At 38.4% G+C, this 27,512-nt stretch overlaps 1 protein-coding gene across 2 annotated transcripts in view; it reads left to right on the forward strand.

Annotated features, from left to right (window-relative positions):
- The first annotated feature begins 2,559 nt into the window (after positions 1 to 2,559).
- Positions 2,560 to 27,512, forward strand: part of SNX13 (sorting nexin 13) — a 123,251-nt gene continuing 98,298 nt past the window's right edge. The window contains exon 1 of one of the 2 annotated variants that reach the window (XM_045827322.1): positions 2,560 to 3,915. In XM_045827322.1, the coding sequence (XP_045683278.1) occupies positions 3,316 to 3,915 (600 nt within the window). In that variant the 5' untranslated portion in view covers positions 2,560 to 3,315. The remainder of the gene's footprint in view (positions 3,916 to 27,512) is intronic. The other variant, XM_045827323.1, reaches the window with a different exon arrangement.

The raw sequence follows: 27,512 nt of genomic DNA on the forward strand, positions 1-27,512 counted from the left end.
TTAGACTTAAATTGCCTCAGTATTTCTTCAAAAAATACCACGCAAGATATAAGTGCACACTGGGCTGTTTGAGGTAGATATCAGGTTATGCATAAAGGCCCTGAGATTTCTGCTTACTGTTGCCCTACATTAAACTGTAACAAAGAAGAGGGACATCCTGCTGTTAGAAAGTGTCTCCTTTGTTGGCAACATTTTACTTCACTACTGGACCTTGTTAATGAAGGCACAGTACTATTTAATGTTCTGTAGAGGTGGTGACACTGATGATATTGCATTATGAAGAAACTGAAGTTAATGACATGATTTGAGAAATCAAAAGATTGAATATGACAATTGGTAGATGCAATTTGCTTGGGAGGTTGATTCTGTACTTTGCCAGTTTCTCAGAAGGAATTATAGCAAATTGGTGCCAACCTCAATATGTAGCAGATTAAAAAAAAAAACTAACAAATAAGCAAACTGGACATTGTGAATTGTTGTTTGGAGGTTTGGAAATCACTGGCAGTGGCCTGTTTGAAAGCATCAGACATTTGATTTTTGCCTCTGACCCCTTTTTGTCATCCTTTCCTGTGTTAATCAGACAGATTGGATATGGCTATAGGAGGATCAAACATTTGGGAATGACAGACACAGATGTATCCTTAGCACGTGTTTCTTAAGATGGATTGTTTTGTTTTAAATTTGACAGCCAAAGAATCCAGCATCTCAGCTCGGCCTGTCCCAGGTTTTCTCTATAACAACTGGTATGATGTTTTTAAGATCACATGGAATAAAACTGCAATCTCTATCAAATTAGGTACTTTTATTTTTTTAAAGCTAGCTGCTTCTGTAAGCATTCTTTCCCAACAACATAACTCCTACATTTCCATAACTCTAAAATGACATCTTATTCATTTTGTTGATTCCCTTGCTAGCAAAATGACTTTGCTGCGTGCTTAAAATATGAGTTTGTTTTTAAGATATTTTACCTTTATCTCCACTCCTATTACCCCCATTGAAAATATTTGCAATGTATATGGTGAAGGGAAAGGTGTAGCTAACCGTATTTTTCAGACCATAAGACACGCATAGATTTTAGAGGAAAATAGGAAAAAAAAATTGAAGCAAAAAAAGTGGTAAAATATTTAATAACATAAATAACAATATTCCACCAATGTAAATGTAAACAGAACTCAACAGCAGCATTAAAAACCATTATTTCTCCCAAATTTTTTTTTGGGGGGGAAGTGCATCTTATAGTCCAAAAAATACAGTAATTCTTCCCCATAACTGCATGATAAGAACAACCAATGGCCAATCTAAAACAAATTTTTCTTTCAATATCAAGGATTTTGTTTCTTAGCAGTTTTAATTATGCCTATTCCTTTTGGAGTCTTTTAGGAAGTGATTCACCCACTCACTTAAGAAATATTTATTGTCTATTTTGTGCCATGTACTATTCTTGAATTCTACAACAGGTGCTGAGATCATTGGACAAAACAGAAAAATCATGGAACTCACATTCTAGTAGAAAGAAGACAGACAATAAGAAAAATAGTATTTATGTTAGAAGGTGTAAGTGCTATTAAGAAAACTGAAGCAAGGAAGAAAGGGTGCTCCCGGAAAGGCAACACTTTAAATGAGATGGTCAGCGCAGACTTCCTTGAAAAGGGTGACATTTGAGCAAAGATGGGACAGAGCCAGGGAGCTAGCCCTGCAGTATCTCGTGGAAAGATCTTTCCAGATAGAGAAAGTAGTTAGTGCAAAGGCCCCAGGGCAAGAGGAAGCCCTGTAGTTACAGTAGCGTGGTGTACAAAGTGCTTAGTAGAAATGAGGTCAGAGAGGTGACTGTAGGGATTTGGTATAGGCTAGCTAACAAGGTTTTTTAGGTCACAAAAAGGACCCTGGCTGAGAACGCTGGGAGCTGAGGATTTTGGCTTGTTCTGAGGTCTACAGATACACCTAAATATTAAAGGCATACCTATGTCATATTTTAGGTGGTATAAACCTCAAGTTGTGTCTCTACATAACCTTTAAAATAAGTGAAAATGTCTTGCTTGTGGTATTGGAAAAATATATGAAGAAAATTAAATAATCAAGCCAGACCCCTAAATTAGTTTTAATTCACTAGCTGGAACCTTAAATATTAATGAGTCTCCCTCTCTGTCTTCTTATTTACAGGCTGGAACAGTATCTTTTTCCAGGTTCCTTGTTGTCTCTAGTATCTCTTGGTTTCCCTTAATGTTAGTCTCGGTAGTATTTCCCCATCTTATTTCTGATTCATGGTTTAATATGTCAATACCAGTAACACATTTTATTGTGTTGCAGAGGTCAGAATTTTGCTGCATCAGAAATAGGAAATTATCAGACGCATATTAAAACAACAGAACCTACTTGGCCTCAATTAGTTGAGCGGACTAAAATCAGGATTTTTCTTTAATTCCTGCCTATCTAAATGAACCATCTCGCTTCCTTGGTAAGGATGCAATAGCATAGAGGTAGCACAAGGTTTGTACTACCTTTACTTAATGTTTTGAGATGACAGTAATGTATTAAGTAAGTTTCATTTTCTGAAAACTACTATTATTAAGGAACGGAGATGGGGGTGGGGACTCTGGCAAAGGGAAAGGAACTCTGGCAAAGGCATTTCCAAAATGCCTTTGTACCCCTTGTAGAAACAAACAAACAAAACAAAAACGGAAGGTGGTTTTGTATGTCAAATCTGAACATTTACTTCTCAATATTTTTAGGAACTGGTTTCTACAAGTGGGTAACACAGCAGGTTCAGGTAAACTACTTCCATTGCAATTGAGGTAGAAATGACTGCCTCCATTTCCACACACTGTAACCAGTGGCAGGCTCAGAATGTTATCTCAGGGGCTTTTAGGGACACTGCGTTCCAGAGTTCTGTCCCATTGATGTTGAGACTCACTACAATGACACCTGCTAAAATTGACTCACCCTGACAGACAACACATCGGGTCGAGAAGCCAATAAAGCAGCAGAGATGGCTGTTAAAAAACAAAAGTGACTTTAATTTCTTTTTATAGTTCTCTAAGCCCTCATTGTTATGCAGGTGCTCGCCAATCAACTAATCAGCGACAGTCCTAACTGCTGGGATCTGGGTAAAGCTGATACGCCCCGTATCACTTCCACAACCTGTCGCGTACCCCAGTAAAGAACTCGCCGAGGACTGGTACAGACATAGGAAAGTTTCTGTCAAAGTTTAGGAAAGAGAGACAGAGCAAGAAGCACTTTCGGATCTTTTTTAAGGTCCAGACCGTGCAGCGAGCCGAACCTCCCGCGTGCACTTCGGTTGCCCTGGGGGCCACGGCAATGAGAAGGGGAAGCTCTTCTACAGGACAGCTGCCGCCTAGTCCCCGAGACGCGCGAGCTCCACAGCGCCATCCATCAAAAGCTCGGCCTCTGTCGATCTCGCTCCACCCTAGGGCCAGCCGACTCCGGCGAGCCGCGGAGGACAAGCGGTTCCCGCTGGCGTGCGCGCCGGCTCCTTCGTTAGCCTGGCAATGGGGCCTCTCTCCAAGCCCCGCCATCCCTCTTCAGCCTGAGCGCCGGACTCCAGGAGCCCAGTCACCTGCTCCGGGTGGCCCGCCGGACGCCGGTCTCCGCTCTTCGACGCGCCGGCGCTATGGAGACAGTCACGAGACGCCGGCGGCTCCCGCGTCCGCCAATGGGAGCGCACGTCACGGGGAGACGCGGACGTCGCTCTTCCAAGATGGCGGCGCGTCCGTCGCGAGCAGCCGGGCCGGGGGGAAGCCTGCGAAGCCGAGTAAAGCTACCGCCCGGGAAAGGACTGAAGGAGCTGTTGCCGCCGTTGGCGGCGGCTCGGGCAGTTTTCGCTGCTGCTACGGCTGCTGCCATGCGGCGAGGCTAGGGAGGAGCTCACTTCCCTGGGGTGTAATAATGTTAACAGAGGTAAGCGGCGACGGCGGCCAGTGTTTACCTGTGAAATGGGGAAGGGATCGGTGTCAGTCCGCCAGTGAATATCATTTCTCATGCCGGCGGGCCCGACCCTCGGCAGCGGGCTGCGGGGCCCGAGGAGCAGTCGGGATCCTACAAGTGCCCCCTGAATAGGAGCTGTGCTGACTCAACAGAGTCCCACCACCTCCTGCTGTCTGTGCTCTTCTTTCGCAGTTGTCACTTGTCCGTCGCCCCGGCACTGGTCTCCCTCCTGCTGTCCCTACCTCTTAACTTGCCGCTCCCTTCGTGGTGTCCCCTTACATGCTGCTGTGTGGCAGCGAGGGTCTCTCTGCGTTGCCACTGGTTCCCATTTCCCCACGGTGTGCCCGAGCTGTCCCTTCTCCAGTCTCCGGCCTCCACGGCCCTCTGGATCCGCGCTCGGTCAGCATCCTGGGTTTGTCACTTGGCCAGAACGGTTTGTGTCCCACCCCACCTTTGAGGTGGACCTTCTCTTTCTTTCAGCGACACTTGGGTAAGCCCCACTCCCACACTCAGTCACCTTTCGCTTAAATCGTGGGAAGAAGAAAGTTGTGATTAGCATCCACCCTCTTGATTGCTTAATGCTCCCTTGGCACTGTCTCTCGGGAACAGTTTTTTTCCCCCTTGGACCTGAAGTGGAAATAGGGCAGCTATGACTAGCCAATCAATTTCTAGTGCCCAATGTCCACTGCAAAAAGCAGACTTTTTGAAGAAGAAGAGTTTCCCTTTATGAACTAAATTGATGTAACAAGGTATTTGACACAGCGAACACAATTATGTATACATAGGCAGGTGTAGGTATCATTGAAGACAGGTTCCGAAGTTTGTGGATTTAAGGGAATGTCTTAAAAGCTACTCACTTGAAGTCCTGTGAGTATTTCGGTGTCAGCTGTCGGGAACTAGTTTGGGCATCTTTGCGGCCCGGATAGGAATCAATTTTAATGGGCAAAGGGAAGTATTCTTACTTGGGTCACAAAGGAAATAAAAACGTTTGTGATAATAAAGGACCTACTTGTCTTTCCAACTTGGTTAACTCTGAGGAACTTCCTACTTTGGTATTTCTGCTTAAAAATGTATGCACAGTGCCTGGCATATGACGTGTTTATTAAATACTGATTGCTTTTAATTCACAAACTACTTATTTTCAGTAGGTTGTAGGTCCCTTTGTATTTCTAAATTCCACAGATTTTTTTTTTCCCATTTCTGGAGTTTATTTCATTCCTGCAGATCATGGTATATCATAAGCTTCTGTTGTCATTAGCAGTATTAGTTTAAAAAAAACCTTAGAAGTGGCAGAATCTCTATTTTTACCTTCAGTGTGATATTTTGGTGAGAATAATTAGCCTTATAATAAGTTTTCAGTTGTCTCTAAATGCACAATATTATATGAGATGATCTTTTGATTCAGTTTGGCTTAGGTTAGCACATTTGAAGACAATCGTAATGCTTTCACATGAACTTATTGTGTCTACTAAGACAATAAAATGACAGTGTCCTGAATGGGAAAGATTGAACTTTCTAAGCTTTTGTACTTTAACATGATTGTGTGTTTCAGGAACATGTTTTTAACAGTAAGTCAGTGTCAGTAGTAAGTTGCACTTGAGTGCTTTGTGTGTGCCGTGCAGAGCGTGGAAGTGGCAGAGCCAGGGCTCCCACCTTGGCAGCCCTGCCAAGTCTGCTGCCGCTGGGCTGGGTTGCCTCTTTGAAGTAAGGTGCAGATTCAATGTTACTTGGATCTCATCTCTGTTTTTGAGTACTCATTTTATAGATTAGAAAACTGAAGTCCAGAGACTTGTTCAAGGTCAAACAATTATTAGTGGCAAAGGAGAAACTAGAATCCCATCTCTTACTGTCAGAACAGAACTCTGACCATTTTGCTCTCAATGTGTTGTTTTCAGCTCTTTTGATAGATTTTAAAATAGGCTACTTCCTTGTCTGAATATAGTCAGATAAACCGAAAAGTTACCATTACTTGAGACGTTTGCTTTACTTTTAGCTTTTTGGTTTATTTAAACAAGGTTCAGAAATAGCCCTATTTTAAAATATTTTAGATACAAAAATTTTACTTGGCCTGGCTGGGTGGCTCAGCTGGTTGGAGTCCTATACACCCAAAGGTTGATCCCCTGCCAGGGCACATACCTGGGTTGTGTCTTCGATCCCCACATTGGATTGCCTGGGGGAGACTATCAGTCCATGTGTCTCTAAAAAAATTGTTTTTACTCAGTGTTACTTACTAAAAATTCGTAGCATGGGACTCCTTTTTATTGCTTCTGCTAATGCTAACATTAGATAAGCAAGTTTTAGAAGATGTGATTTATGTTAGGTAGTAGGATATATGCTGAAGAACTATGTTATGAAGGATTTTCCTGTTCAATGAGCATATCCTATGCTCAGAAAGTAGTGATCGTACTATCTACTTGGTTCTTTCAGATTTTGACATTGAGGTACGTGATAGCATCTCCATTAGCCTGATGAGAAGGCTGAGATTGAGAGTTCAAGTGGCTTGCTTGTAGTGAGTGGTGGAGCCAGCTGTCACTTCAAGTCCTCTTATTCCAAGTTGTGTGTTGGTTTTGTGGTTCATTATGGAATGTGTTATTAATTTTTTGTACCTGATAATCACCAGAATACTATTTTTAGGGCTTTATTAAAACAAGGTGAGGATTCCAAGTTTGTAGACACATAATAATGATAAGCATTCATATGAATGTTTTGCTTTTTGTCAAAATAGATCCTGGAAACCTTTTTAGAAATGAGAAGTCATACAAGTGATTAAATTAAGCTAAAAGAGAAAAATACTCAATTGAGCAAATATGTACAAACTTTAAACTTGTGAAAAATGATAGATTAGTGCGAATTGAAAATACAGCTCCAGGAGGTCATTTTTTTTTTAATGTCCCATTTTTTCCCCCTTGTACTGTCTTTGCTCCTGTTAGGACTTCTTTTTCTTCTTTTTTTTAATGTATTATATAATCTTTTATTTTTAAAGATTTTATTTATTTATTTTTAGAGAGGGAAGGGAGGGAGAAAGAGACAGAGACAGAGACAGAGACATCAATGTGCGGTTGCTGGGGGCCATGGCCTGCAACCCAGGCATGTGCCCTGACTGGGAATCGAACCTGCGATGCTTTGGTTCGCAGCCCGCGCTCAATCCACTGAGCTACACCAGCCAGGGCAGGACTTCTTATTCTTAATGTTACTCCTACAACATTTGGCAAAAAATTTGTCAAACTTAAAAATTATTTGTTTAGTAGCCACTCACCTTCTAACCCCCTGTTCCCATTTTTAAAATAAGAGTAAACTTCTGTATGTCAGAATTAGTTAGGTATGGGATGTTTACCTGATAATTTATTTCAATTAATCTTAATTTTCACAACATTGAATGTGGTGAGATATTTATCAGTTAGTTTTCATTAAACACACTTTGAAACTATTCTTTGATGTTTCATATTTATCAGGGTCTTTATTTAGAGCATTTATTATCACAGAAAACTAAAGGTGTAGAAGATGTAGGAAAACACGCCAAATTTGCACCAGCGTCTGTTATGCTCTGGAGGCCGTTTCATGGGAAAAGCAATTACCAGCTTATTGACACTTACGCTTTTAAAAATAGCAAATAAAAAATTTAGTTATTTAAACGTAATAGATGTATGGATTGTGTGCAAATGTGGGGTATTAGTTGATGTTAAATAAAAATGGTTTATTTTATATTTGGGTTAAGTTACTTCCATCCAGATTACTGATTTTTAATATATTAGCACTAATTGTTGATTTTGTGGTTAAAAAAATAAGATACAGAGGGGAAGAGGTGTAAAGAGCAGCACTGTTAGAAGTCCTAGGTTAATAGTTGTTAAGGGAGTAAGATTTTATGGTTCAAACAAATTTGGAAGATATTTGCCTAAAGGAATTGTAATAGGTTTCTTCTCTGGAGGACAGCTCATAGATTTTGAGGTGATTTACTCTCAAAGAAGGCGATAGAATTTGCATTACATTTCGAAGTTGTTTAATCTGTTGGTTTTGTTTCTCTAATATCGGACTAATATTGAGCCTTACAGGCTTTCTGGTATTTCATTTTAGGAAATCCTGAGATGCAATGAGTTGTGCATCAAGGAAGGAACTGTGGACTTGTAGGGCAAGTCTTTTTATACGCAAACACACACTCACATTGATACACGCTTGCTCATAATAAATGATTAGTAAAAAATTATGACTTGATTTTGTTGATATATTTGTTAATAGGAATACGCTTGCGATGGGTCAGTTCTTAAACAACATGAGCTATTTCCTTAATTATTAATTGATGACACTGTAAAGGCAACTATCCAAGAAAAGAACTTTAGGTCCATTGGCATTGAAAGGATGTTAAGCTAGAAAATGTTGTGAAGAGACTGAACTTTGAATTAAAGCAAGTAGACAACTTTTAACATACCATTTAAAAAACATGGTTGAAATTGAGTGAAAAATAAGGCTGGAGTCATAGTAATCCATACTTATGTCTATCGATACCTACCAGAGTAGTGAGGTAGCACACAAATGACCTGTATGTTAAGCATTATAAGGGTGAGTCCCGACTTCACCTCTTATTTATGATGTGACATTGGGGCAGTTTGAACTTCTTGAGCCTTATTTTCCTTCTGTGTAAAACTGGGATAATAGTAGCACTTTCCTAAGCTGCTCTCTCATTATTCCGAAGATGAAATGAAGTGAAAGAGGGTATGCAACTCATTATGAACTGTCAGTCATTCTACAAATATCAGTAGTTTTTAGTACATCCGATTTTTTCTTTCTATATGCCTTGTACTACTATGAATTCAGGTCCTAGGTTCCATCTAGCTTTGTGGCTCACTAACTTCTCAGTAGGTGGGCAGTGGTCCCAGGAAAAAGATGTCCCCTGGCCATTGGTGTGGTTACAGAGGAGGTGAAGAGTAGACTATAAGAAGTGAAAGGCACAAATAGACTGAGAACATGTCCTGCAAACTAGTGATGAGGGTAGTTTATTATGTGGTTCGTAAACCGATGCCAAAGAATTTCTGAAAGGGAAGTTCCAAAAAGTATTTTGTAAAAGTTTACTTATTTGAAGGTTAGCAATCATTTGTGTGTATATACTTAGAAATATTTGTAGGAAATCTTTTATTTTTAATCAGTCCTGGCAATCCTAAAAATCTTGGTATGGTTTTTAAAAGGAAAGCTGTTTAGGATGATTTTGATAAGGCTTTGTGATGAACTGTACTGGACATTATTTTTAGTGGATTAATTTGTTTACCAAACACAAGTACACCTACTGTGTGGTAGGCATGAGCTACGTTCTGGGGCTTTAGTGGTGAGTCAGACCTAGAATCTGCCCTCAGAAAATTAACTGTTAGAATTAAATTGTGCCAGTTGGGCCATGGTTCAGCCAAAGCCTTGAGGTCTTTTGTCAGAAGCAAACAAGTAATATAATTAAAGGGTGAAAAATGAAGAGGAAGAAAAGGTAATTACTTATATTAGCTTTATAACTCCAGGTACAGCTGCTAGTTTGGATGAGATGGCAGCTTTAAAAGGAGGTTCTTACAACTGTAGTCAGCCCATCTCAACTGTCTGCTTTTGCTCCAAGCAGATTCACAGTGTGAAGTGAAAGAAAAAATGACAACAGAGAAGCAAAATCGGTGAATTTGTCATTATTTTTTCCTTGAAAAGACTTTAATCCATACCTTTAAGAGGTCTACCAAATTTTACCAAAAGACCCAGCTGAATTCCATTACCCTGGTGAAGGTAATACTTGGTCCCCATGCACCTTTCATTTATTTGCTTATTTTCCATTTCTCCCCTACTCGAATGTACACTCCTGAAGATGGGGTTCACATTCCCGGTGTCTGGAACCCAGCTGGAGGCTTAGTAATCCTCATTTAACATCTGTCAAATGAATGTTGAATATTCCTTGCAGTAGAATTAAGGTAAAAGTGAAAAATTACTAAGAAAACATTGCGTGTGGTAAATTTAAACTATCACGTTAATTACCCTTCATGGATTCTTTACTCACTATGTCCATTAAACTTTTTTTTATTAGTGCATTGTAGTTTAATATTGTGTTTGGGGCCACAAAACAAAAAAGAATTTGACAAAAAAAGTTGAACATCAAGCTTTTAGTTGGAATGTAAGTCTCTTAATTTCTCCTACTGGAAAAATCTGATTAGATTGATGTTATTTTCATGTAGCCCATTATAAATGCAGAACAGCTTGGATTTTATCTTGTACCTTGTCCTGTTTAAATTTTATTGTGATTTCTTGTGTACCACTTAAAAACGTATTCCTGATCTAGATAAATTGAAAGAAAGCTTTATTTATGATAGTACAATTATGCTGATTTTTGTGGCACTTCATTAAATGTTTCATAGCTTTAATACTATGTTGAAAATTTGCAAGCATGAGTAAAAATTTGGTCATGAATTTTAACAAGTTGGAAAATTTGGGGGCATATTTCCAAGAAGTGCAGCTGCCACCAAAGTCTCTAGACTAAAGTGCCTCTCGGTGTCACGTTGTTAGAGGATTTCACCCACCTACAATTCCACTGCATACTTAGAAATAATATGTGCCAGAAAAGTTCAGTAGTGATTCTACGCTCACATGTGAAAATTAAACTGGTCTAATGATTTTTAAGTTAGTACAAGAGGCTCACGTACATCAAGTGTGGTAAATCACAGTTGTGGGCTGATTGCCTTGTTTTCTCCAGTTTCCTGAGGAATCTTTTTATTCTGAATCCTCTATGAAATCCCTAAATTGACATCCTGCTTTGCTTTTGACCTTAGCCCTGCATTGTTGGAGAGTCCTTGAGTGTTACTGTATTTAAACCTGAATTCCTTTTGCTTCTGGAACCCTGGGGCTATTTTTACCCTGGCCTTGGTTTGGCACAGGAGAGAGTTTGTGATTCTTTGTATTGTGACTTTTATTTTCAGGCTAGACTTGTGGGACAACAAGTGTGTGTGCAATTGAATGGCTTTTGGATTCACCATCATAGGAGGCTTGGGAATTGTAAAACCGATTGAAAGTTGTACAGTTTTAATGGAAGAGTTAAGTATGAAATAAAATTTCACCTCATTTTAGTTATTACATAAATTTTGGGAAATCATGGTCTGATTTTAAGATATTATGTGTCCTCCAGTGTGTCTCCAAATCATAATATTGTACTTTAGAATTTGTTCTTGATTTCTCTTCAGGAGTTTGAGATGGCATTTCGTTCTCGGAATTTTTCTCAGAGTTTAATCAAACTGCAACTATTAACACAATCACCTATTTTCATATTCAGTGTTAATTACGAACATCTGATGCTTTTTCTTGAATAATAGTACCTGAGCGTTCAACACTTAAACTGTTCCAATAGTCTAATCCTGGTAAAGTTTAGCAGAAGAAGAGGAAATGGGCTAGTGGGAGGTTGAAACTTGAAAGATAGAAAACAACAAAAAAACAGAAAAAGAAACTGAAATAGTATGCTTTAGTGGATGTGCTGATTACATAGCAATTTTAGAAAAACCAGTTAGGTTTAAGAGTATTTTATAATTTATTACAATGTATTTTATGAACTAAAAAAGCTCTACAAGATAATATCTGATAGCTGAGAATATTCAATAAAAAATGGGCATTAGTGCAGAATTTACAGGACTACCAAAGTTAGATTGTCTTCATATTGGGACTCAGAGTGTCAGTCATTTATATCTATAGCTATATCTCTCTCCACATATATGCACTTCTAATCACAAATCACAGTCATTGACTGTTCCTAGTTTTGGAAGGAGAGTATACGCTTTTGGTTAAGAATGATGGCTTGTGTCTGATTATTTGGATTTGAATCTAAATTTTGTCATTTCAGAGCATTTTGACTTCAGTCTTTTTGAGCCTCAGTTTTCTCTCCTGTGTCATTTGTAAATGAATGGTCCTTACCCCTCAGGGTTGTTATAAGTATTCAGTGAAATAACACATTTTAAGTGTTTCCCACAGTAGCACTCAATAACTATGAAGTTTTATTATTATTTTCTCAGATGTAAATAGCAAGTGATTTATTTTTGTGACTTGGAATTTAATGTTTGAAGCTGTTTTCTGTCTTTGTTTCATTGAGGAAGTTTTAAAATATCAGATTAATGACTCATGATCTAATTCTTTCTGTTTTTATTAACTTTCTAATTTATGTGTTGCATTAAGATCTAGATTTAGACTGAATTCAGGACGAAATTAAGAGAGTTGACACCTGTATAATATGAATTGGTCATACATAGAACTTTCGACTAACCAAATTTCTTCCGGCCATTTTGCTACAAATGAAGAGAAAGGGAAAATTGTAGTATAATCTCATGTCATGCTTTAAAAATGCCAGTGTTAATGTAGTTTTCTGCTATGGGAAGTACTGTGGTCCTTGTCAATTTGATAATATTTTATGTAAAGTAGCTCTAAATTTATATAAGCTTTTTTACTGAATAGTTCCTTTAATAAGGAATATAAACGTGAGTATTATTAAAATCCTTTGTATAAAAAATATGTAGCTGGCTTGATTGGTCTTAGAACTGTGCTGTGGGTTAGGAAACGGACTTAGGGCTAAGTTATTACAAATAAAATTTGTGTTTAGAATTCTAAGTATAGATATTAGACCTATAAATAGTTTTAGTCTCTTTATCAATAGCAGTTATCGGCATTCATGTAATAGCACAATAAACTGTTATACTTAACCAGTGATGTGTTCTTGTTATTACCAACATTTTATTTAGCAGGCGGTTATGCCATCAAAGTCCTTTGTGGGTGGAGCTATGTCTGTCTGTATTTTTCTTTCTAGACTTATTTTTCCCCTTTCCCCTGTCACTTAGTGGATGTGTTGATTTCCCTCCACCCCTGCTCTGTCTTTTACTGTTCTCCTCTATGTCTGTAGGTCTGTAGCTTGATAACTTAGTTGTTCGCCCAACCTTTACCTTTTTCTCCTCTCAAATATATCAAACAGGCCATAACAGAGAATTTAACTTTGATTTTTTTTAAGTTAAACTTCACTTATAGGGTTAAAAATATTTTCCATTGTTAATTTAAAGGGCAAACAAATGAAACATTTTATATACATTTGTAAAATATAGTTTGATATAATTTCCTTTTATGATTCTATGCCTCTTGTCTGAATTTATCTTGATTAAAAGGCTCATAATCTCTGAGTTAATGAACACTGTTGTGCTTTTTTAATTGTGAACTAAGAGATCTGGTAGTACTTTCAGAATCATTGTTCTGATATTGAGTTACTGTGTAGCCTTCAGGAATGTGATGGAAATTTATTTTAATCTATACCAGCTCTAGAACATACCCTAAAAGTTATCTAAATACTAATACCTACAAAAATCTACATCATATTAAAGAGTACCAAGAACTTTAAGGGTTAGTGTCAGTTTAGTTACTTTAGGTTTTTCTGAGAAGTCAAATTTTTAAATCTTAATAAATTACTTTCATTTGATTAATCAGATACATTCGCAGAATTTGGCCCATTTCCTCCCCCCTGCACTGCCCTACCTCCTTTGTAAAAGCCTTCTTGAGAGTCATTGTAAAGTATTGGTTCAGAACTTGCTTGAATTTTAAACCCAGCTCAGTTTTCATGGTCTAGTCCTATGACTTAGCTGTTTCTCATTTATAGAACAGTCAGTAATTTAACTTTTGCTAGAGTTGTTGTGAGAATTAGATGTGTATAAGTATAGATTTATAGTCTGTGTTTTGCATATGTATATAACATACAAAATTGTCAGCAGAGGCCCTAGCCAACGCGGAGCACTCAGTATGACATGGCTCCTGTTGCTGGGTTAGAGGACGCCCTATTCCGTGAGCAAGAGAGGGAAGGCAGGGGGTTGGTAGCAGTTCAGTTATGTTGTGAGTTTAAGATCCTGCTCTCTCTGCTGTAATAGGCTGTGTTGCTTGATTTCTCCTTGGATTATGTATTGTGGGGAAAAGTAGAAGTTGAGTGGTGAATATTGGCACTTTTAGTCTTGCATTGTTATAGTCCTGTATGAATGAGGGAGAAGGGGACCATGTATTAACATGGCCTGTTTTGTCTTGCTTTTGTACCAGTGGACTGCTGTGGTGTAAGTTGAGTGTACTTGAGTAGAGGAACACTTTTGTGACTGGAAGTCTTCTAGTGTATACATTAAATCCATTCTTTCTATTTCTTTCTAATTCACTTTTGTTAGAGGAGCTTAAGATGTATTGTTGTGTATCCGTTTAGTTTTCATGAGGTAATAGTGATATAGTGGCCTTGGTATGTGAGGATTATCACGTACTATAATGTGGCCTGAACAGAGTGGTAGGGAGTAGACAGATTGCTGGGTTAGAAATGGCATGTGCAATACTGTGTTATATCAAAGTAATTTGTTTTCTTTTAGTTTAGTGTCACAGTGACAGGATCTGAAGAGAACAAAGAATTTATCGGATAGTAGGTGAATTAGTGAAGAACCTGGATAGTCAAGATTTTAATTTCCTTTCAGTGTTTCCTTTCTGGCTTTGAAAAGTATGCGGGAATAATACTCCCCTCCCCCATGAAGACATTTCCATAGTTTCATGGAAAAGAGTGAATTAAAACTCCATTATTCAGAGAGAACTTTTTAAAGAATGATTTTAATATAATTTAAACTTTTATTTTGTTCTTAGATGTTTTATAAGTAATGCATTGTTAAATGTTTAATTATTTCTAAGAATGTGATAGAAATTTCTAGCAACATAATTTTCAACCTTTTAAAATTCTCACACTGTTGGTGGAAATCCAGGTTTCTTTTTCTTTATTCACATACATTGAGCCGTCTAAGCATAGGAGAAGTATAACCTGTTAGAGATGATACCATTTTAATTCACAGACTTATTTCTGTTGTTGGAGCCTGAAGTAGGTGATACAGGTATCTCCTTTTCTTTATGTAGGCATTCACAGCAAGTTATTTCTCTTTTTCAGATGAAGGCAGCTTTTTTGACAGTTTTTAACATAATTTATGCTTATAAAATTTGAATCATCAAGTTAAAAATAAAGAAGAAATATTGTTTTTAATTTCATCACTCAGAATAAGCACACTTCCTATCTTCAGTATTCTGTGTTATATTTGTACACTGTTTAAAGTGGGATCGTAAGTACAAATTTGTATAACCTCCTGTCTTCATTTAATATAAATTTGTAGAACAATTTTATGTATGATTGTTTGTGTAAAAATTGTAAGTAAAATAGATTAGTGTCAGATTTTACTTTAAGGAGGACCATGCCTCAATTAAGCAGGAGTCATTGCAGATATGCAAAAATGGGTCATTTCTTAGAAATGTTATTTTAACTGATAACTTTATTGATTAGTCAATGCAGGAAATGCAAGAAAAAATCTTGATATTATAGGAAATTCCAAGAAAGCATTTGATGAAATTCAGCTTCTATTTCTGATTAAATATGTTTAATAAAATAGAAATAGATGAATACTGTATTAAAAATTGTATGGTAACCAATGTCAACAGCATAACTTTATATTTTTTAATATTATATTTAGCTTTTAAAAATCATAAATAAATTTGACTTACAGTTTTTTTCTTTGCCTCTCACGTAGGTGAAAATTATATTTTTGCTTTAAAAGTTTGGATTTTTTGAGCACTGGTGGGGTTGATAATTTTTCATATCCTTATAGGCCATTTATATTTTCTGTTTTGAGTTACTTGTTCCTATTCTGTTTTCTTTTCAAGCATTGGTCTGTTTCTTAATGATTTATAACATCCCTTCTCATGGCTTTTCATCTTTTATTGTAATTGGTGCATATATTCTTATAAGTGTATATTGGGCTGGTCAGTAAGTTTATTTGTTTTCCAGAAGATGGCTCTCGTAGTGCTTAGTTGTCTTGAACTTCATTTGAAACAATTTTGTTGTATTGCAACAGCTGTCATATCAGCGTGCATTAAAAAAAAACACATCAAGCCCTGGCTGGCGTAGCTCAGTGGATTGAGCGCGGGCTGCGAACCAAAGTGTCGCAGGTTCGATTCCCAGTCAGGGTACATGCCCGGGTTGCAGGCCATGACCCCCAGCAACTGCACATTGATGTTTCTCTCTCTCTCTATCTCTTTCTCCCTCCCTTCCCTCTCTAAAAATAAATAAATAAAATCTTTAAAAAAAAAAACAAAAAAACAAAAAACACATCAAAATTGGTGAATTTTTGTGTAGCCATTTTAATATTGAAGGTAGGAGAAAATATGCAACATTTTTGGCCTATTAAGTATGCTTCATTATTTCAAGAAAGGTTAAAACACAATGCAAAAGAAAAGATTTGCAAAAGAAAAGATTTGTGCACTGTATGGAGAACATGCTGTGACTGAATGAATGTGTCAAAAGTAGTTTGTGAAGTTTGTGCTGGAGATTTCTTGTTGGATGATGCTCCACTGTTGGATAGACCAGTTGAATTGAAACTAACAATGAAATTGAGACGTTAATTGAGAGCAATCAACATTCTACCAAGTGGGAGATAGCTGACATACTCAAAATATCCAAATCAATACAGTCATTGTTGAAAATGAAAAAGGTTCCTTTTATTTTATGGAAAAAACCCTAAATGGACATTTTGGCTGAACCAGTATATGTTTATGGATATTTTTTTGCTATAATATAAATTTATTTTGTGTTGTTAAATATGTGCATCTTTTCCTACAGATTTTACCATGTTATAATGTGTAATTCTGGCCCTAGGGTATACAGTGGTTTATACCTTTTTTAAGTAAGAAAATCTAAGCGGTTTTCTACATATTTTTAGTGTTTTGAGGAAAATACTCATATTTACTATCAATTTTTATAATGCAGAATTACAAACATATGGAAACCTTTAGAAATATAGTTATCAGAACCTGTGTACCAATTACTTAGATTTGTTAACATTTTGTCGTGCTTGCTTTAGACTTGATTCTTTGTCTTACTTTTTTTGTTACTGTAGCTGAAGCATTTTAAAGTAAATTGCACGTACTTTGTCACCTCTCCTCAAAATACTCTCCTAAATATCCCAAGAATAAGGGTGTTTTTTTGATAGACCTATATAGCATTGTCACACTGAATAAAATTACTAGTAATTCCACATTACCATCTAATATTCAGTATATACAGATTTCCCTAGTTTGAACCGGGATCTAATCTAGCAACATCATTATTATGTCTCTTTAATCCAAAATAAGTAATTTCTCCATCTTTCTTCCTCTTTCTCTTCACTGTTGTGGATGGTTGTCTTGTGCATTAGGATGCAGTGTAGGATGCACACAGCAATATCCTTGCCTGCTATGGTGGCCCCCACCCTCCCATTTTGATACCCAAAAATGTTTTCATACATTACTAAATGTCTTTGGGGGGCAAAAGTGCCTTTGACTAAGAACTGCTGCATTAAAGGTAGTACCTTTTCCGCACTTTATTTATTTATTGTTAGATATTTCTTAGTATTTTTTTTATCTTGAATCTATTCTGTGTGTATGCCCTTTAGCCTGTTTTATTTATTTTACTTTTCTTTGTTGTTTAACTAGTAAGTAGTAATTTTAAAAATAGCTTTATTGAGATATAATTCACATATGATGTAATTCATCCAATTAAAGCATATAATTCAGTACAGTTCAGTGGCTTTTATTCACAGAGCTGTGCATTAATTGCCACAATAAGTTACAGACTTCATTACTCCAAACAGAAAAGCCCTTAACCTTTGTGCTCACATAAAATTAGGTGTTTTGTCTATTTTTTATTTAGTTCATTATCAGATATATGATTTCCAACTATTTTCTCCCATTCTGTGGGTTGACTGTTCATTTTCTCCACGGTATCACTTGTAGCACAAAATTTTCTAATTTTTACATAGTCCAATTTATCTACTTTTGTTGATTGTGCTTAGATGTCAAATGGTATTTAAGTTTTGCATTGAATTTTCTTTAGGTAGCTTCAGGAATTGGTATCAAGTATCATATGCAAGATAAAAAAATCGAGGAAAGTGGGGCTGAAATTAAGTCATGCTATTTTTTCCTAACTTGAATTTTGAAAGTATAATTTTTGGGGGAGTTTTATTATCATGTCTAGATGGGGTGTGTGTGTGTAGAAGACTACTGAAAATTTGAGGGAGAAGAGGGGTTGGGGTTTACATTATTGCAATGCTGGATAATTAACAACCACTATTCTCTGTAGTGGGGATGCTGACTACAGTGACCTAAACTGTAGTGTTCCTGTCCTCAGTTGCCCTGCTGTGAATGTTCTTCATGGTTAGCCACACCTGTGAGGGGAGGAAGACTCCTCCCAAAGCAGAGACCATATTATTCCAACCCTGCCCTCCTCTGTGTGTGTAACCTGCTCAGTTCTTGCTGAATTCCTGTCTGCATTATTTCATAATTATTGGGGTGCTTATCCGTGTTTTTTTTTCTCAGCACATTCTGAGTCTCTGGGTCTTAACTTTGGAGATTTCTTACTAGACTGGCTTGTTATTTCAGCAGCACTCCGGGTTCAGGAATCATAGCTCAGACATGATATCCCTGAGGACATCTTGTCCACCTGTCTACCTGTCTGCCCTCACACCTCTACCTTCTTAGTGGCATACTTCTTATTAAATGTCTAAACAGTTTTATTTACTACTTAAATAGTTAGACCTAGACATTATACAAATATATATTTTTTCTTTTTAAGGTTTTCCATATACAAATTTGTTTTAAAAGTTGTATCTGTGTTTTTTCCTTGTTATTACCGTAATTTGACCAACTATTTTGTTTTGCCTTCTCAAACAGGATGTTGGTTTCATGTGTTTTGTTTGGTGAAGTAGAAGTTTTATGTTAGCCTTTATAATCATTGCTGATAGAAATAAATAGTAATAGTGTATTTACTTAAATGTTTTAAGTGACTGCTAATTCAATGTTAATAAAATGAGTTAAGGATATGGTGTGTCTTTAGGAAAGTGGTATGTGCAATCTAAAAATAGGTATTTTTAATGTAGTTTTTGTTTAAAAATTACGTGCTTATTGAAAAGTAAATCAGCACAGAAGTGTATTTGGTAAAAAGTAAAAGTATTATTTCCTTTTTCCATTTTAAAAAGTCTAGATACTTCTATACCTTTCTTGTTTCAACATACATGAGGTAGAATTTTCATTAAATTTTTAAAAATCACTCTTAAAGATAGTGATATGAATTATCTTTTCCTGCTTTGAAAAGTTTCTCAAGTGTTCATTTAATTTTTCCAATAGTTTCTGTTTGTTCTAACATTTTATACTCTTCTCCCCTTCTCTCTGTCCTATGGATAGTAGTTACTCAATGAATTGATTTGACATACATACCAAAAGCAAGTGGAACCTAAATGTTAAGTGTGGGGGAGCTCCACCCACAGACCCCCCGCCCCCTGCATCTGCCATGCTTGAGAATAAGTCTACCAGGACATGATCTGCCTGGGGAGGAAAGGTGTCTGATCTCTCAAAGGAGAAGGACTAGAAGCCTGTTCCTCTGTGGGCTTTCATTGGGTCGAATTTGCATAGGAATACAGGACTTTTACATGAAAGCTCATCAGTTATTGTCAGGCAGTAATGATCAAACAATAGATAACATTCAAAGAACTATGAGGGCTTATTCTGAGTCAGGGTCAGATAGCTAAAGGGCCATAGAACTTGGGGGAAACAAACTCATTCTGTACTTTGACCCTTATCTTTTAAATTGGGGGTGTTCTTAGCAAAGCAGGTTACACAGGATTTTATGCATTCTTTCTTAGGCCTGATCGCCTGGGGAACCTGCCCTTTCTAGCACAGGGCCGCACCCACTTCTGGCATTGTTTCAGGCTTAAGTTGGGCAGGGGAAGTAAGGCAGCCAAGAGATTAGGAGACTTCTCACAGACAGAACTCCAGGCTATGTCAAAGCCAAGGGACGAGGGTCCATCACCCCCTTTTCCTTAGCCCCCAAGTCCTTCCCTGAGGGCCCCTCGTGACCATGCCTGTCTTAGGTTGTCCCTCCCTTGAGGAATCTCACCTGTCATTGGCTAACCAGTCATCTGTTTGGAGCCAAGCAGGGTGAAGTGAAAGGGGGCAGAGGCGGGGCCTCTGCCAGGAAGATAAACTTTGTCTCCTTAGTGGTTTATGGTCTCAAGGTCTTTTTACTCAGCCTTAGCCATGGGGGGTACAGTTTCTGAAACCAGGCAGGGCGGTTCCCTACAGTTAAGATGCCAATTAATTAATGATCAGAGAGGAAAATAAACTATTGAAGATTATTATGGGAAAAAATCTTAATTTATATAACATTGACTTAGATGATTGGTCAGAAAATCTGTGTATTTAATAGTACTGACAGTATACTACTGTATGTGCCAAATGTTATAGTTGGCACTAAGAATATATGGTTGACAAAACACACATAATTTATGTCCTCATGTGACTTATAGCATATGGTATGTGAGGGAAAATAAACAGGCAGTTACAACATAATGTGGTAAATGAGGATATTGGCAAAAGAGTGGTTGAAATGGTGAACTGTGGTGTCTAGTCTTGATAGGGAAGTGAATACAGAAGTGGACTAAGTAAGGAGAAAGTAGAAGAACCTAGTGCCTGCACTTTGGAATGTAAATGAAAAATAGATGAAGTTGCTGTAACTAATTTAGGACTGGAAGATTGTGGTCAGAGAAAGAGATAGTTAATTTTCCCATTTTCCATTCAGAGAAGACAAGGTGATGATGAAGTTAGAGTGTGGTCTGTAGTGGCTGAAGTGGAGTTGCATGAAAGTTGGTGGAGGTGAAATGCTTATGATAATTAAAAATAGACTGTTGGGTCTACTATGCTTACATATGTTGAAATAATTCAAGGTTATGTAGTACCTGGGATAGAGGAGAATGTCATATGCCACATGTCAAGAGTTTTGAGTCTCGGAGATCAGTGGTTCCCACTGTGACTGCATATTGGAATTACCTGGAGAACTTGACAAACTACTAATGCTCTACCCTAACTTTGCTGCACTGTTGGAAATTCTGTTGTTAGCTCTCACACGCAGCTATTCTGGTTTAATTTGCATGGGGTGTAATGTGGGCAGTGGGACTATAAAATGCCCCCAGCTAATTCTGATATTCTGGAGTTGCATAGGGAGGGTTTTTCTTTTAACAGGAAATTGGGTGGGAGGTTGGGGCCGCGACCCTGCCTAATGAAGTTGGGGTACATAATGAATAAAAGAGTAAGCAGACCTTGAGAGGGATGCAGGAGAGGCAGCTTTTACTTAGACAGTGAAGATTTTGAGGATACAGTTGTGTTTATTTTTCTGGAACATAGCTTTCCTGGAAGGAAACTGTGGTAGGGAGGGAAGCAGTGGGAAGTTGGACAGAGGAGGAAAAAGCAAGAACAGTACAGTGGGTAGAGAACAGGAGAGAACTGATAATTGAATAAATTTAGCTCTTGGACATGATGAAAGATAACAGTGAGTAGTGGGTTCAGATTAGTCTGGAAAATATGTTCAGCAATCCCCATAGTGGATGACAGGCCTTAATGGGTCAAACTTCATCAAAAGCCCTAGCCTTGTATCCTCTTTGTTAAGGGGTTTGGATTGATTGTGAAGGGGGTTAGATCTTCAAGACCTATGGAGAGGACCAGAGTTCAGGCTGATGCTCTCAGGTTCCCAGGGAAGTGATTGGAGGCCCATCTGTTCTGACTCTGGCAGACAGAGGCTCTGGAGTGTTAAGGCTTGGTCAGCTTTGCATGGCATAGCTCTGCTCACTCTTACATGCTGCTGTACTGTTCCTTTACTTTTACACTCAGTGCTATTCAGGCACAGTTTTAATTGCCCATTCCAGATTTGTGAGCAAGACTGATAGGTGTCTTTTTGTAGAAGAAATGCTGTAGACTTAGAAAAAATGAAAACAAGCTTTTCTTTATTTAGACATTAGAATTTTATGCATAGAGAATCAAAATGTTTCACAAAGAAACCACTCAGTGTGGGTTAACTAAAGTATAAACTGTATATGGGACTAGAAATTAATAATTGTTACACTGATTCAAATTTAAGAATAAATTGGTTAACTAATTTTATATTGGACATATAACTTAATTTTTTTGTACTGTTAAACTTGGAAAATGAGAACATCAGACCTCATAGTCAATGCAGTACAGCAAATTTAATTTTCTTTTAAAATTAAAGAAAGCTTTTTAAAGCATAATACTTATAGTCTTCAAGAGCTAACCTAGTTATGCAAATAAGCTTTGAAATTACCTTTGAAAGAAGAATTCATTTAAAATATCAAAAATTTTCAATAATATGTTTTGGACAGAATAAGGTAAATAGTAAGTAATAAATTTGGTAACAGCTTGATGTAGAAATAGGAAAATTTTATGCTAAGTGGAAAATAAGACTTTTGCATGATTACAGTATGTCATGTTAACTAGTAATTAAAACCCACTGCTTTTATTAAGCAAATATGTGATGATTAGAGCTTTTATACTTTTTAAAACTTGATGATTTTGTATACAGTGGCCTTACATCACATGTGTTTGAATTACGAAACTAGATAACTTTTCTAAGCTGTGACACCAAGTAGATGAAGCCTATGATGGGTCATGGGAATTTAGGCTACATCAAAAGGATGCTTCTTAAAAATAAATATTTTATTTATCGATTTGGGGGGGGAGGAGAGGAGGAAGGGAGAGAAGGAGGAACAGAAGGAGAGAGGGAGAGAAACATCGATAGTTGTTCTACCTGTTTATGCGTTCATTAGTTGATTCTGTATGTACCCTGACCAGGGATCAAACCCTCAACCTTGGCACGTTGGGACGATGCTCTAACCAACTAAGGGTCAGGATGCTTTTAAATGCTGGGTTGTGACATGATTTTTATATGTATCTTTTGTATATATAGTTTTTGGATGTGCCTTTTAAGAAGATGAAAACTGAGGAGCAATTTAAATGGTCCTTTTCTCATTTTGGGTTACATTCATTGACTTACCTGATGTTTAGGTGGATGTGAATGATGCCTATTTTTCAAAACTGAATTGATATTTATTTTTTAAAAATTCTGCACAACAAGTTGATTGTCTCAGTCATCTGTGGCACATTTTACAGAATCAGACTGTTTATAGGACTGTTAGTAAGATTTTTTCTTTTTTTTTTGGCTGTGGAAGCTGATATCACTTGGCTTACATTTTCTAGGCCAAAATTATTTCTACTATACTGTATTGTGGGAAATTCTGATAAGTCAAGTCAACATTTATTTTGAAATATATCCAAGGTACATTTGAGGAAAATTTTGGCTTTGCTTATTCAATCAGCTTTGCTATAGTCTGTCACCTTAAAAAAGTAGGGTTGTGAGAACGCTTTTTAGGAGTTTCTTCAGTTTTTATGGCTTATCTCATTTGTAGGGACATGTGTATTAACTCTAAAACAGAAATGCAGACTGCCAACACTCAAGACCTCAGACTCTGTGACACTCAGTGTCTCCCAAAGCCCCAGAGAATTGATACTGGAGAAAAAATCCCAAGAGTTAGTTAACCTTTCTAGATTCTCTAATTTCATCTATTTATTTACTTGTATATTTATAACTGTGGTTAGATTATCTAATTTCTGTCTTTGGATGCCAGAAAACTATACTCTTAGAACACATTAGTTTTTACTCCTTGCAGAATTGCCTTCATTGAATTGCCTTTTAGTGTTTAGGGCCACTTTTATTTAAAGTCATTATGAGAAACAATTTTGTTAAACTTTCTAATGACTTTCCTGTAAGACTTTTGCTGAGAACATTAATGCAGTGCTTCATGCTTTGTTTTTCAGATAAATTCCTATATGATAATTCTTAAAAATTCAGAGCTGCAGACATAGAGTACCAGTTAATGAGAGGAATATTAGATGTCATCTGTTCACAGCCTGTTTGTAAAAGAGGAAATTGAGGCTCAGAGAGGTCAGTTATAAGCAGCTGGCCTAGAACCCAGGACTAGAAATTTTGTCCTCTAACAACTGACCCAGGTGTGTTTTGTTGTTATTTAAAAAATGGAGGTGACATTGAAATTGACATAAAGTTAACTATTTAAAAGGAAAAATCCATTGACGTTTACAACAGTCCTGATGTTGTATAACCTCTGTCTAGTTTCAAAACATTTTCATTACTCCAAAAGGAAGACTGTATCTATTCCATTTGCTCCTCATTTTCTTCCTCCCCCAGCAGCTGACAAGCACTATACCATCATCTGTATTCTGTCTCTATCGATTTATCTATTCTGATATTTCATAAAATGGAATCTCACAATATTTGACCTTTTGTGTCTGTCTTCTTTCGCTTAGCACGATGTGTCCAGATAGCAGTATGTATCAGTATTACTTCTTTACTTTTTATGGCCAAATAATATTCCATTGTGTGTAGCTACCACAATTTGTTTATCCATCCATTCATTCATTGATGGCTACTCAGGCCATTTCCACCTTTTTTTTTGGCTATTGTGAATAGTGCCACTATGAACATGAATGTGCATATATTAGGTTGGCCAAAAGTCCGTTTAATTTTTCTGTAAAATAAAAAACACATTTTTCATTTTCACCAGTAACTTTATTATGGATTTGGATATTTTGAGTATGTTGCCTGTCTCCCACTATTGGCTTCTAGTGGGTTGAGGACGGGGTGCTGCTAAACATTTTTCAATGCATAAGACAGCCCCAAGAATTATTAGGTCAAATGTCAGTAGTACTGTTACAGAACACAACAAGGGGGGCCTGGGACAATATACTATTATTTAAAAGGCCCCGGGTCCGTTATGTCCGCCGCCAGAGGAAAGACATCTCTCAATGCCAGAGATTCGTGAAAAGGAAAGGAAATGTTTATTTAATGCTATACAGACTTCAAGTAGTGACCTAGTGTCTTCATCAAAATCCCAAAGTCCCTTAAAACACCCACAAACACAGTCACAGTCCTTCCTTCCTTCCCCCCTTTGCCCAGTCCAGAGTACCGTATCTCAGGGAAGGAAAACGAAGTCCATGGCTCAGGAAGTCCTCTGGTTCTTAGTCCTCCATCTCGACTGGGAGACCTCCCTGGGTTCCCGGCACCCTCGGCTGAGTCGCCGGGATCTCTGCTAAAACCAGGTGGTGGTTCCCCTTCTAAAGCTGTGGGAGTCCCCACTCTGTCCAGGCCTCATGGTTCTCCCTCTCAGGGCTGCGGGAAGGGGAGAGTCCCCACTCTGTCCAGGCCGCGTGGTTCTCTCTCCTAAAGCAGTACGGTTCTCTCTGGGATGCAGGAGTCTCCACTCCGTCAAAGCCGCGTGGTTCTCTTTCTTAAAGCAGCATGGTTCTCTTTTTCAGGGCTGCGGGAAGGGGAGAGTCCCCACTCTGTCAAAGCCGCGTGGTTCTCTCTCTCTCAGGGCTGCGCATGGTTCACCTCCTCAGTGCTGCACATGGTTCACCTAGTCAGTGCTACACATGGTTCTCCACTCTGTTAAAGACGCATAGTTCTCTCTCTAATGGCCGCCAAGTCTGGGTTTTAAATCCCCGCGGCCAGCCTTCCTCTGCAGCCTCATTTCCGACTCCTCCCACACTTGGCTTCACATGCCAGAATTCATATCCTTCCAGCTTTACTGGGCTGCCATCTTGAGTCTGGGCAGGCGTGGCCCCATGTCCTGGAGCCAGTCTTCTCCGAGCTCCCACGCAGGCGCTGTAGCTTGGGGGATCTGCCCCAGTCACATGTTGGTGGGGAAGTTACTTCCATTCCCCTGGCTCAGAGATGATCACAGCTATTTAACATATCTAAGTGACCAGCCAAAGGCTATAGATATGTTAAATGACCACGCCAGAGGGTAGCTGCAAGGCTGTTGCTATGCAAAACAGATCTCAATGGCCTTGCTCCATTTGTCCCTTCCCCCAACCCCCACCCTGGGTGGGGGGATGGAGACATCTTAAAATCTCCTGGACACCTTAAGTTCTGGACCCCATTTCAAATGTCCATTTGGGGTCCCCCCCTCTTGGCTGCACCCTGTAACAGTACCAAGAAATTTCACAAACCACTTTTGGCACATTCGATCAGTCACAGCATCTTTGAAATAATAAAGCATAATATGCCAAAAATGTTGCATATTTTCTTCCATCTTTAATATTAAAGTAGCTACACAAAAATCTACCAGTTTTGATACATTTTTTAAATCCATGCTGATCTGATAACTGTCATAGGTACAACCTAAAGAAATGGTTTTGAATGAAGTTCAAAACAACTAGGTGCTACTAGAGCCATCTTAATGGGAAAAAAACAAAACAAAAAGCAAATGTACTTCGGCCAACCCAGTATGACTGTAATTGCCCTTCCTAGTTTTTCCTTTCCTCGGGTTTTCCTATTTCAAATCTTGCAGGTAGTTGAAAATGGCTTAAACTTGAATGTCCCATATGCTTCTCACAATCTACCTTTTAAAAACAATCTTCAGTGACTTCCCATGGAACCCTTTTTTGCTTCAGTGCCTACTCCTGTCGTCTTCTCTTTATCAGCTGCTCTGTTCTTCACTTAGCTGTGTCCTGTCATCCTCTGAGGCTGCTCTTTCTCAGGATGCTTCCTCTGATTTGCCACCTACCTCCCCTTCAGAGTGGGTCAGATCACATGCTCCATAATACTTTGTAATAGCTGATGCATGTCTGTCATTTTACTTACTGTTGCGTGGGTCCCCGGCCAGCAGTGACCACAGAACACTGCGGATGGCTCGACGATAAACACGCGAGAAAAAACGACATGCACAGAGACAGACTAGTTTCTATGGGGAAGTAGGGACGAAATGGCCACCCCCCCCTAGTGGGGAACGTGCCGATTTACCATCCATACCTGCTTTTATTGGGCTCATTTTGCATAATAATTCAGGTAAAGTACAGAAGTCATTAGGGGGAAGTAAGGAACCATAGGAAACAAAGAACTCTGCCGGTCTATTGAGTCGGGGTCAAAGAGCTGTAAGACAGAGGAACAAACTAACTTCCTCCTAAGACCCTTCTCATTCAACTGAGAGCATTCTAAACAAAGAAGGTTTCACAGTAATTTACATGTTCTTTCTTAGGCCTGATCACCCCGGGGAATCCGCACTTCTCAGCACCGAGCTGCACCACCCTGTCATTGTTTCAGGCTTAGGTGGAGCAAGGGAACTAAGGCAACTGGGAGACAAGGAGGTTTTCTCCCAGACGCTGAGAACTCAGGCTATGTCAAAGCTGAGGAGCGAGGGTCCATCATCCCCTTTTGCTGCAGTCCCCCAAGTCCTTCTTTTGGGGGGCCTCCCAAAGTGATCGTGCCTGTCTTAGGTCGTTCCCCCCGTGGGGAATCTTACCTGTCTTTGGCTAACCGACCAAGCTTTTTGGGGTTCAGTCATGAATAAAGCAGCAGAAGCAGCATTCCTGCCAGGAAGACAAGCTTTTGTCTCTTTGCTGGCTTACAGTTCCAAGGGTGTTCCCTTAGCCTTAGCCTAGGCGGGGGTTTCAGCTTCTGATACCAGTCAGGGCGGTTCCCAACAACTTACTGCACCGCCACACACACACACACACACACACGCACACACACACTTACTTTTCACAAGACTGTGAACTTCTTGAGGCCAGGATCACTGCTTTACTTATCTTTGAAATTACAGAGGCTGGCTCTAGTGGGCACATAATAGACCTCAATAAATGAATAAAAG

This window comes from Phyllostomus hastatus, unplaced genomic scaffold (assembly GCF_019186645.2).
Source record: "Phyllostomus hastatus isolate PE091 unplaced genomic scaffold, TTU_PhHast_1.1 phas_scaffold_78, whole genome shotgun sequence".
NCBI classification, from domain to species: domain Eukaryota; kingdom Metazoa; phylum Chordata; class Mammalia; order Chiroptera; family Phyllostomidae; genus Phyllostomus; species Phyllostomus hastatus.